General features: G+C 40.1%; 1 protein-coding gene across 1 annotated transcript in view; it reads left to right on the top strand.

Moving 5' to 3' along the window:
- The window catches only part of mllt3 (MLLT3 super elongation complex subunit), a gene marked incomplete at its 3' end in the record, with an annotated part of 62,458 nt that overhangs the window by 27,733 nt on the left and 21,917 nt on the right, over window positions 1–12,808 (top strand). The window contains exons 3-6 of the mRNA XM_083936702.1: window positions 3,600–3,743; window positions 6,629–6,667; window positions 8,545–8,673; window positions 11,429–12,007. Coding sequence (XP_083792828.1) covers window positions 3,600–3,743; window positions 6,629–6,667; window positions 8,545–8,673; window positions 11,429–12,007 — 891 coding nt within the window. The remainder of the gene's footprint in view (window positions 1–3,599; window positions 3,744–6,628; window positions 6,668–8,544; window positions 8,674–11,428; window positions 12,008–12,808) is intronic.

Genomic DNA, 12,808 nt, shown 5'->3' with positions numbered 1-12,808 from the left:
CAATAAAGTCTCTTATCTTATAGTTTAGCCCTGAATGAACTCCAGCTGGGTGCTTTGGTCACAGTTGGCAGCAGAACTTTCACAGAAGAGACGTGCATATGCATCTACATTGTAGAACAGCCCATAGGAAGTCACAGGTTAGAAACGGAGCAAAGAGGAGGTGCAGAAGTCTAGATTCCTCTCAGAACACTTGAATTATATCATCAAACATTATTATTATTATTATGACACTTTTGCCCAAAATACGCCTAAAATAAACCGCCGACCCTAGGTTTAAGTCTTTGATTTACATTTGTGTCATTCTAAATCTGTTACTGTCATTCATTGGTTTCTGTTGGACATCCCAGTCTTCTTTGGCAATGAGTTAGACATTGATACAATGTTGTAAAATGTTGTTGCCTTCTCCAGTGTGTGACACTATGTTTTATCCCCATTTTACGTTGAACAAATTTTAGAGAGCTAAAAGGTACATTTGACTAGGAAACGGCATGGCCGTATATTCTGTGAGATGATGATCAGTTTGTCAGTCATCAGAGATTTTGCCATATTGTTTCTATCATGAAAGCTAATAATTAGGGCCCGAGCACAAAAGTGCGAGGAAACCTATTGTTTTTGCTGAAATTATTTTTCTACTGCGCCATCACATTTTTGAGGGGCTTAGGATGCACGTAGGGTCACAGAAATTGGCACACAGGTCAGAAGTGGCGAAAATTGCAAAGTTCAAAAGTCATTGGGGTTTGGGCGTAGCCAGTGGGCTCCATAGCGCCCCCAAACGCACGCCATGGTTGGGATAAAGTTATTTTGGTGTTTTGAAATTTGGTAGGATCATTGCTCTCATCTTAAGAGCACATGTACAGTTTTGGAATTATTTTTCGACGGAGAGGAAGTCGGCCATTTTGGATTTCGTGTGTCAATTTTCATTTTACGAACATGTTTGAGTACTTAAGGATGCACAAAAACTAATGAAATGTTTCACCCACATTCAAACTAGTAACAACTTTGATTTGATGCCACAATTGGGCTTGGGCGTGGCATGTCGGCTCTATTGTGCCTCCTTATTACTTTTAGCATTTTTGAGGTGCTAATCGTGCTCTTAAGCGCACAAAAAGTTGCATATGCATAATTAGTGTCTAAATGTAATACCTGATAAGGGTCTTGGGCTTGTGTGTGTTAAATGGACTCGAGGGCGCCCCCTAGAATATTTCAGTTACTGCCCCCACCTTTAAATTTGACGTAGACGTATGAAATTTTGCAGGCAGATGTAAAGTATGGAGACTTAAAAAAAAAAAAAGCCTTTTGGAGCCATACCCAACAGGAAGTTGGCCATTTTGCATTTTTTTGCAAAGTGAGCCAGTCGGACAGGTTGTACTTTAACAAACTCCTCCAAGAGAATTAACCAGAGTGACTTGAAAGGTTGCATCTAAAGACAGTTGTGATGCTAAATTTCAAGGCTTTTGAGGATTCATGGAACCCCCTCAATGTGGCCTGGCGGTGAATTTTGCCTAAAACTTGAAAAGGGGAAATTGTCATAGCTCTTTACTTTACTTTTTCCAATTTGCCCAAAATTTCACATGCAGGATAACAGTCCAGGCCTAAATAGGTCTACATGCTGAAATTGAGTCATAGTCATAGCGCTACCTACTGACAACAGGAAGTCAGCTTTATGTGACAAACTTCGTCACATTTTGAGGGGATTCTCGAAATCTCACCAAAACTGGCATACAGGTCAGAGGGTGCAAAAATTGCAAAGTTCTGCAGTTATTGGGCTCGTGTGTGGCCAGCGGGCTCCATAGCGCCCCTAAACGCATGCCATCCTTGGGAAAAAGTTATTTTGATGTTCAAGAAATTTGGTGCAATCATTGCTCTCATCCTTAAGAACATATTGACATTTTTTTATTTTTTATTTTTTTTGCCTAACAGAAAGTCGGCTATCTTTTGTGCATTAATTTTCATTTTACGAACAGGTTTGAGGTCTTTTAGGATGCACAAAACTGTGGACACATGTTCAAACCAATTTTGTCCTTGATTTGATGTTATAATTTGACTTGGGTGTGGCACGTCCGGTCTATAGCGCCACCTAATTACTTTGAGCACTTGTAAGCATTTTTAGCGTGTGCTTAGCTTGCTCCATGGTGCCCCCTAACGCCCAGAAGGCCTTAGTTGAAACAAAGTTGCTCTGATATTCACAAAATATGGTACCCACATAGTTTTAATCATTTCAGAGATATTTCCCAATACCTTTCATTAGCTCTGCCCAAAAGGTAGTTGGCCATCTTGAATTTATTCAGTTTTCATGTATTTCATGCAAACTTTTTCAAACTCCTTTAAGAGGGATTATCGGATTAATTTGATTTACTTGGTATAATCCTCCCACTAATGTGACGCTAAATTGTGAAGGAATAGTCAATACCTTGAACGATGATGCCATAACTCATGTGACTACCCGCCATTTTAGGCAGGTATGGTGTTTTTCATGACTTCTAGAGAATTCAACAGCTCCATCTCAAATGTGGTCAGCAGAATCACGAGACCTTCACAAAGCCAAATTTTAAAGCATTTGTGTTTTACTGTTTATCACTTTTCTTTAATTTGCTGGATTAGCTTAAAAAAAAATTCCTGTCTGTTTATTTTATTATTTAAAGTTGCACTCCATAAGATTTGAGATATCTTGTTTCTAGCGGCCTCTTTGGCAGTAAGATGTACCTGCAGGTGAGCCTGTTCTTTCAGAGCCTCCATCTTGTCACGTTCATGGTCACTATGTGTGTTGTAGTGACAGGCCGATACATCGGCCAGCCGCTACTATCGGATGCGGGCTGCTGCGTTTTTTCCCATCATTATTTACAGACGGGCGTCCACAGGCAGCTCTGTATTGCTGGAGACGCCTTTTCTAAGTTCAGTAAATGTTCCCTTTTTTTAAATTGACACTCATTTAATCAACATTTATCATTATTGTGTAATTTTTATGATGTAAATTGAGCGAGCAACAGCTGCATTGCCTCCAAATATCGGCTCGAGAAAATCGAGACTGTATCGGTCATTGGCTAAAGCTGATGAAAAAAAAATCACATCGCCATCTGCCCTAAAAAATCCATATCGGTGCATTCCTAGTGAAATGTCTGTGTGTTTTGTTTTTTTTGCTCTTTTGTAAACTTTGACACACATTTCCCTCTTTACTTCCATTCCATCCCCTATATGTTACCCTCTTAAATCCACACACACACACACGTTCCTATTACACCTCTGCCCGTACTACAAGCCTAAACCATTGTTAACGATCTGGGCAGACAGACCAACCGCTGTCAGCAGCGTCACTAACATGGTGATGTATCTGCATCTAGAGAGGGAATGTCTCCACAGACACTCAGATGTGAATACTCAAAGACACAACAAGTGCTTTCATTATTGGGTCATATGATCAATCAGCATTGTTTGAACTCACTCTGTGATAGATAGAACCTAAAAGATAATTAACTAGATGAAAATCTTCCAACTCAAGTTTGTTTTGATTTTGAAGTACATAATGTTGGTTAAGTCCTGAAACACTGATTGTGACTGTTCTCCTCTTTTCCCTCTCTGTGTGGATCACCACTTCTCCTCAGGAAGAACCGAAGAAAGTTCGCTTTGATTACGACCTGTTTCTCCACCTGGAGGGCCACCCACCTGTCAATCATCTCCGCTGTGAGAAGCTCACCTTCAATAATCCAACAGAGGAGTTTCGTAGGAAGCTACTGAAAGCCGGAGGGGTAGGAGTGTGGGGGGCACTTGTTAATGCAATACAGCAACTTCTACTACTGGAAAAGAATGTCATCTCTATTTTTCCAGGGAGTGTCGATGGAGTCCAGTGCTGCTTTATCAGAAAAACACTCTGGTCACACTCATACTGTACAGTGTCACACACACATACAGCTGTACACAATCAGCCTGCCTCTCCTCAGCCAGATCTGATGTTTTAAACTGATTCTACCTGAGGTCCAGTGCCTTAACATGCAGTGTCTGAGATGAGCCACTCACATACAGCATCACACAAACTCCCAAGATTCCTTTTCAGAACAAATCATTATGAACATATTTAATTTAATTCATTCATTTATTATAAACGTGAACCAACAAGACTGTGTAAGTCGATGATTGGTGCACCAGTGTAATAGACTTGGTCTCCTTGCATTTTGCCTTTTTTATTTATTTATTTTTTGCTGTGTCACTGTATGCGGAGGAATGCAAGAGCAACAGCCTGGCAGGCTTTAAATTGTATAGTCTTGTCTCAAAATTACTTAACCACACAACCAACTGTGATTGAAGTAGAGAGGTGATAGAAACTGGCAGCACAAGGTTGATGCGTTAGTCCATCTCTCAATTATAATAAAAACAGCTTCAAAATATGTTTTTTTTTAAATACAGTCATTTCTTAAAACCGTTTACAGCAAATGTTCCTCAAAATACAGGAAATGGTGCATTTGTTGGGGACTATTTTCAGCGGCAGATTAATCCACATTTGGTCTCTGGTGAGTCATGTCACCTGAGACATGACAGTGAAACAGTGTGCTTCACTGAGGAGCTCTATGGCACAGAGGAAGAACATCTAGCAGGCTTTGATACACACATTGACACACACACACACACACACACACAAACACACACAATACTTGTTAGTAGGTCAATTCATTGCTGGTGTGGCTGTAGACGTGAGCTTTGTCGACAGTAAGTCTAGAAGTTTAATCCTATAGCCCTAAGAAAACATTGTTGAAATCTTCTCTTCTGACAGTGGTTACTGTTCTCTAATTTAGATCACAGTTTTTTTTCCTCACTAAATAAAGGTTTTTGTTGAAGTGCCTTGGTTATTTAAAAAAACATGCTTGTACAGCAGTGATATAGACACAGAGGATATTCTTTCAAATTCTGAATTAAATAATGAATTCTGAATAAAAATAACAGCATTTCAGAATTGTTCAAGTATTTGAGTTGTTTTCATCTCCACTGTATAATATTTATCAGCTTGACTGAACTTATATTTAGCAAGTTATTTGATCAAAATATTGAAGGTCCTGGTTAAAGAGGCCACCCGACAACATCCAGTTCCTCACAGATTAAACATATTAGGGAGAGCTGATAACCTGCGCCTATGACATTTGTCATTTTAAGAAGTGAAAGTGACAGTCTGCGCCAGTTAAAATGAGAAGCTGCTAGCTGAGTGTTGCTCTATGCCAATAAGAGAGAGGGGAGATACATAGATGGGAAATCCATGTATTTTGCCAACCTGGGTGTCATTCCATTAATTTAGCTGACACTAGTTTCCAAAGATACTTCAAATGTGCATTCAACCATGTGAATACACCCTGAAAATCACAAGACTCATATACTTCAACCCCTGAACTGCTTTACTTATTTTAATGGGCCATGGTGCAGTCTGAACAGTTGAGGTTTTAGTGTGGGGGAAGATGTTTGTGCAGTTCTGATGTCCGTGGGGACCTTGTTCCATCATTGTGGGTTCAGGACAGCAAACCGTTGGGGTTTTGTTAAACAGGAGCTGGGCATCCCTCTTAGTGAGGGAGCAGAGAGTCAGTTGGCAGTAGCAGAGCATAGTGGGGAGTACAGTTTGACCATGTCCTGATTGGATGATAGACCTGAGCCATTGGTAGGCAAGTAAGTCCGTTAGACACAATCATCTGTGCTTTCTGTTTAAGAGATAAATGTCAGAAAAGAGATTGGTCTGTAATTCTGTACATCAGAAGCACCGATGAAACCAAATACGGTTTAATATTCACACATTTAAATAATTAAACATGTATGGAGTGAAATACTTAGAGCTGAAATACCTGTGGCACAGACATGATGCGTAGGTGTGGCAGACCAGCGGTTTTTACCTGCTCCAGACTGTAGCGTGTTGCTGCTTCACTGTGTGCATAATGAGTTTTACAAAGTGATAAAGCAGTTGGTTCTGCAGGGGTTTGGAAGCAGAGCTTATATTAACTGCTACTGAACGAATTAAATGGATTGTTTTTTTACTACAGGATCATGGATACACATTGATTTGAATGATTTATTTTTATGTCAAATGTAAAAACACCCGAAAGGATGCTCTGCTATTTCACATTGCTACTGATACAATGAGGTATCTATTATAATCAATTATACACACTAAGAAAATTATAAAATAAGCCACGAGATGCCTGTGCGGGTGCATGTGGCTTCCATGGTCCCTGTTAGGTAAAGGAGACTAACGCCCTGCAGCACAGTGGCAGGCTGAGTGGACTAAACACAGCAGAGTACAGTAAAGAAAGGACTGGATTTTGATTGGGTTTATTTGGGCCAATTGTCACTCATTCAAATCTGCCCAATACATTCCTTAGGATGAGCCTGGGGCATCCCTAGTTGCTTCCTCAGTTCGGGTGCAGGCAGTCTGTTGGCCCCCTGCCAGAGGACGCCTGTAGTCTGGAGGTTTTATGACAAACTAAGTGCTCTCTTTTCACTTTGCCCTGCACCCCCTTCTTAGCCTTTAAAAGGCTCTATGCTATCTTAGACCATATCACACCTCACTTTCTCTTTTGTAGGGATGAGTCTCACTGCTAAAAAGATTTGAAAGATTTGTAAATGATTATTATCAATCTCTTTTGTTTTCCCTCTTTAACAGCAGCGGGATCCTCACAAACGAAGTTCTGAAGACTCAAAAGTAAGATTTTCAACATGCTCATTGATGAAACAGGATTGTCTAAAGATGACTAACAACTTCCAGTTTCTTTTGGTGTAATGATACAAGTACTCTTACCATCATGTGCCTCAGCTGTGTTGTCTGGACTTGTATATTCTGGCCATGGTTCTGCCCCTGTAATGACAGAGATATTCCAGCAAAAACCAGCAGCTCTAGATGTTGGAGTGTGTGCTGTGTGTGCGGCTCTTGACATTGACGATGACTGAGTACCCATTTGTTATTTTTAAGTGTTTCGTGAGTCTAATAAAAAGCCTTTGTTTAATTCATACTGGACTATTTAAAAAAAACACGTTAGAACCCATGTTTCTGTACTTTTTAAACAATTCTTGATTGATTATAATTTGGTTATAATTTGTTGAATGAGTGTGAGGTCTCGATGTTATTTAACACATGTTCCAAAGCATTTGCAATTTATACAGGGGATTTTAACAAAACGCTTTAATATTTCGGGAAATAAACTTTCTCTGCAAGAATGAAACGAGAAGCTTATTATTAGTCCCATATCTGGTGACTTTAGTTTAGCATTCAGTTATAAAAAAATGTGTATGAGAGTGTGAAGCTTTGTACATAGGATCAATGAATATTATTATATCACTCTTGATGTGATTGGTTGCTCTGATGGAACATAATTCCTTTAATATTGTAAATGAATTGTTAATATTTCTATATGAGGAGGGTTGTCTTTCAGCAGCAGAATTTTGGTTTAAGAGTTAGTTTTTTTTAAAAGGCTGTGTATTGTTTTAACTGCATTTCAGTTGCTGTGTTTACATTTTCTACATATGTTGAAGTAGATAATAATAATAATAATAAAGCCATTGAATGCTGTTGAGCCAAGAATACGTGTCTCAAATTTGAAAACTTACTGTCTTTTTCAAATGACCAAACACATTATTGCTGGATCAGATTGTGAACATCTTTGATCTGTATCTTTTTCTAAATCTTCAGCTTTATTTTTCTTCTCCAGTTGCTGGCCCCTGTGTTTTGTCATGTCACATTAAATCTGAACAAATATATTTAAAATGTAAAGTAGGCTATATAGTCCTAATATACAATTTCATCCATTAAGGAAATATAACCTTGTAACAGTGAATAAAATGCTATTGTGGTAACTTATTGAAACCTTTCCCTGCTGTGTCTCAGATCTGAGATTTGAGATTAGTCGTACTACCCACACTTTGAACCATGCTTTTAAGATTTGAATTCTAATACCATATAGCAGAAATGTCATGAATTTTTTCTCTTGATGAGGTTCTGGGTACATTTTCATTGTCGATACAATACCTGAGCTTTGGTCCTGAAACCAGAGCATTACTAATACCTTACAATGAACAATAGAACACTGCTACTGTGTAACAAAAAAGCCAAACTTTTTTATTCTTTACTATTTGTACTCGAGCATTAAGCTCCAAAGAAATGAGTGGCAGAGGCAGTTAAACCAGTAACCATTAAAATGCACAACACGACTTTATATACAGATGTGTTTCGTAAATCAAGTTTAGTTCAGTATCGGCATATAAAATCAACTGTCTTTGCTGCTGCCTCTCAATACATCGGTGGCAGTCCAGGAATCCCTACAATGCAAATGTTCAGCTACTTGGAATCAATTTTCCTTAAACATTTGATTGAAATCGTGAACTGATCAAAGATTAGGTAAACAAACAAGAATAAGATTCTAGCCAAGTATTCAGTGCCAGCTTTTAGTACTCAAATCCTTTTGGACAACATCATGAAATATCTTAAACCTTTCAATTCAATACAGAGTCCTACTTTTCAACACTAGAACGGTCTCCTAATGAAAATAATCTGATCACTTTGTTTTTTTGCTGTTCCTCTGGCAGGTGATGGTAATGCAGGAGGGCTCCACCTCCCTGTTCGGCCAGCACCTGAAGCTGCCTACACTTCCCAACAGCTCGCTGACATCCACCTTCTCTGATCCAAAGAAGAGCAAAAGCTTACATGGGTCAAAGGTCAGTGTTGTTTCCACGTACTTGCCTGTGGCAAGACACCTTCTTAGCCCTTTAAAGTATCCAGGTCCTTATCCCCCCACACATTTGGCAGGTTCAGACCCTGATCAGACAGAGGGCTTTTTAGCAGCCTGGTACAGCTTTTTGCAGTTGTTTTCAATGAGTGTGAAGCTCTTTGTTGCTGCTTTTGCACTGCAGAGTGCCTCGTGTTTTTCTGCGCTATGCACCGCCCCTTTTTACAGAGCGCCCTGAATGCCTCAAGTTTAAAAAAACTTGATTGTCTAATTGTACAAATAGAGGCGGGCCTTCTGTGGTGGTGACGGTGGTTGCCTTGTTAAAAAAAATATTATAAAGCATAAGCACTTACTCCTCGGACTCAGAGGCATGCTATGAATCCTATATATAATGCCTATATGTGGATCCAATGTCCCTTTTAGTTTTAGACAATTATTTTGTACAAAAGTGGTAAAACTAAATGAAGCTAAGAGGCCTTGAAGCTACATGTTGGATTTGGGACATTATCTTGTGCAGCTCTAAATCTTGTATGTCAATAAGCTGGCATGTTGTTTCCATTATGTGTTATTTTTAGGCCCTTTAAATAGTGTCATTTAAGAGCCAGGTTAGAAGAGGCCCATTTCACATGGAAACAGTTTCCAGTCTAAACACGGTGTGTGTGATGAATTACTTGTGGAGCAGGGGGGTCACACACACACACACACACACACACACACACACACACACACACACACACACACACACACACACACACACACACACACACACACACACACACACACACACACACACACACACACACACACACACACACACACACACACACACACACACACACACACACACACACACACACGTCTTTCTCCATCATATGTTGAGAATTATTGCACTGGTATTAGAACACATGTGATATTTTTGTAAGAAATCATTACTATTTGTCAAAAGGTCCTCAATACTTCAATTTCCCTCCATTATTTATTGAAGTCATATTATTTTACACCTGTTTTAAATTAAAAACGGTGTATTTAAGATAAACTTAGATTAGACATTATTAAGTGATATTTACATGTTACAGCCAAAAAGATGGGTAAATAAAAATGAGACAAAGAAACGTATGAATGAAATGCATAAAATGACACTAGTGAGAGAAATGGTATTCAAAAGCTAAATTTTATAGACAACAGTCCAAAAGAACAACTGCAAAGCGTGCATGCTCGCGTGCGTGCGTGCGGTATATATAAATGACACAATCTAATGCAATGAGAGGATTGTTAAATGTTACTACCATGACTATCATGATATATATCAGAACATTTAAACTGATGTGATCCAGACCTCTTATACGCTTGAAAAGAATGCATTTCTAGAAAGTTATTAAGAGACAATATCTGTTTGTAATTATGATTTGCTTTAACGTTTCACTCTGACAGTATTACTATTATTATAGGCCCATCAATGATTTACATGAGTTAGGGTCCACTGCTAACCTGCCAATGTCACGGTGCTGAAAGGTTTGTAAAAAAAGTGCCACTTTAGTGATCTCTTCAATGTTGATGGCAGTAGAGGCACTGTGTCCCCTCCAGAGCACTAAACCAGTTTTATGTTGGGCTGCCCTGGGAGGGAAATGAGTTCACTGCAGTGGAGGAGCATGTTAGAGTTTAGAATGAGCCAGTAGCTTTACATCCTGAGGTCCCAGGGTCACCAGCATATAGACAAAATGAAAGGTTTTAGAGGTGGTTTGGGCAGAGTTGTAACACACCCCGTCGTCTAGACTGCTTTAATGGGTTTACTGCATTGATGAAATATTGACAAGGGGGCTGGAGGTGAGACCCAGAGACAAATGGCCCCCGTTGTTAGAAGGAATGCATTTCCTCCTTTCTCCACATTGCCCTTCGCTCCACTTTTAAGGTTGCGAATGTGTGACTGTTGAAAAGGCCCCCTCACCCCTCTGAACAGCACTGTTCAAAAGAAGTCCTGAGTTTGCTCTTTGAGCCCATAGATGGGGACTAAGAAGACCCTTTTGATTTTCTTTTAAGAATAGATCTCTTTTCACAGATGGTAATGCCAAACTGCAGGGTGGCATGCATGTTTTCTCTTGTGTAAAAGATAGTGGATTAATCTTCATTTGACCTAGCTTCCTGTTTTTTGCTCACTTGGTTGTTTTATACTACGCATTGTAGAAGTACTACATGTAGCCTAAAGTGTAGTCAACACAATACAAACAGTGAGAGGACAACATTATCACAGGATTATTTCACACATGCTAAATGGGGTTTGGACACGGCTTAGCAAAGACGAGATTTAAACCAGAAATGGGCCAGTTTGTCATATTTTGGTTTATTGAGGTTATTTTTATTCACTTCATTAATGTCAGTTATTATAACAGCAATACAAGCCCATCCTATCCTCAGACAACAGTATTTCTCAGTAGCTAATTATGCGATTTCCCTATTATGTTTGCCCACTGACCTAAAGTGATATTTCCCTTTACCCTGCTCTATAATCCTTAGATTTACAGTCATCAGAATTACACCAAATCATTGAAGCTACAGAAGAATAAACTTCAGCTAAACACCCTAATTGCTGGTTAGGATTTCTTTTAATATTTTCATGTCGTGCAATTTGCCATCATGATTTAGACATCCAAGAATTCTAAACCTGCTGCAAATTGTTCGGTCATTAGTTGTGTAGAATGGGTTCATACAATATGGGATCTTTCTCATTTGTTGGCTTTGATCTGCAGGATGGCTCCAAAGGAAGCAGTACCACCCTTCTCACCACCGCCACAACCACCAGCCCCAACAGCAGCAGCTTCTCCAAACTCCATAAACCCTCCAAGGACCACAAAGACAAGCCTCCAAAAGACTTGAAAGAGCCCAAAAGTGCCTTCAGAGACTCTGGCTGGGAACCCAGCAAAAACCCCAAAGAACCTTCCAGGAAACCCAAAGAGAACCAGCCACTTAGAGATATGAATCCTAAGATGGGCTTCAAGGAACCCAAGTCTTTGTCCAAGGAGCATCGGACTGAGGGGATGACCCAGGGCCCGGGGCTGAACAAGCGTCTGTCCACCTCCGACAATGATGATCACGCGACCAAAAAACGTAAAAGAGGATTTGTGGATCCAACAGGGAAGCAGACGTCTGTCTCAGACACTCAACATGTAGATAAGAAACTCGTGAAGGATAGATCGCAGATGCGAACAACGAAACTGCGACCAGAAGGAGATGAGGCAGAGCGCAGGAAGGTCTCAACACTTCCGCCTTTCCAGGAACTGGTGGACCCCAATGACTCTGATATGGAGGACCAGTCAACTAAATCAGATGTAAGTACTGTAGAGCTTCTTTTTGGACTTTTAAATGTTATAAACCACGGCCGCTACCTCAAGGACCTTCAGCCTCTTTACATGGGACGGCTGCTCTAACCACTGTTCCACGGGCCGCCATGGTCCGTCTTGCCTTAGCAACATTCCTTTCCTTAAAGCAAGTCCCCTTTGTCATCACAGAGGTTTAAGAAGCAGCTGTCTGACCCTTGTATGAGTCCAACACACTGGACTCACGGATTTGAGCTTTCAGGCCACTTTACTGGAAAAAAGCTGTGAAGGGGGAGAGGGGTTTGGAAAGATATCCAATTCTTCCAAGGCTTTAAAGGGGAGGAATTGTTGGTGGTCAGTACCTCCTCAGTGTGAAAGGGCTATAAAATCAAATGACCAACAGAGAAAGAAACTTCTTTAATGGCGGTCTGGTGGACTACAGGGGGCTGGGCACGGAATGAACTATTTCAGCTGCATTCATCTGGGTGGCCGAACAGGAAGTGGACAAAACTGGAGTCAGATAGTTACAAGATGCACTTTTGTTGCCTTGTCAACCGCACGTGAATGATTTGTACACTTAAAGTGTGTTTGTATTTTTGCTCACTTAGAAACTTAAAGTTTTCCTGTATATCTTCACCTCAAGAGCAGGATTAGAAAAAGTTCATGTCTACAGTGGCGCCTTTCATGAATAGGCTGACATTTGACTGGGTTGCCTGGTCCACGCACATTTGGTGGAGAACCTCCCCATAAAGAAGGGCTGTTTTAAAGCCAAATAGTAGACAAGAAAGATTTATGGTTTTACAACACCTGAGG

The sequence above is a fragment of the Echiichthys vipera genome (genome assembly GCF_963691815.1).
Source record: "Echiichthys vipera genome assembly, chromosome: 22".
Classification (NCBI taxonomy): domain Eukaryota; kingdom Metazoa; phylum Chordata; class Actinopteri; order Perciformes; family Trachinidae; genus Echiichthys; species Echiichthys vipera.
This window is presented reverse-complemented; position numbering and strand designations above follow the sequence as displayed.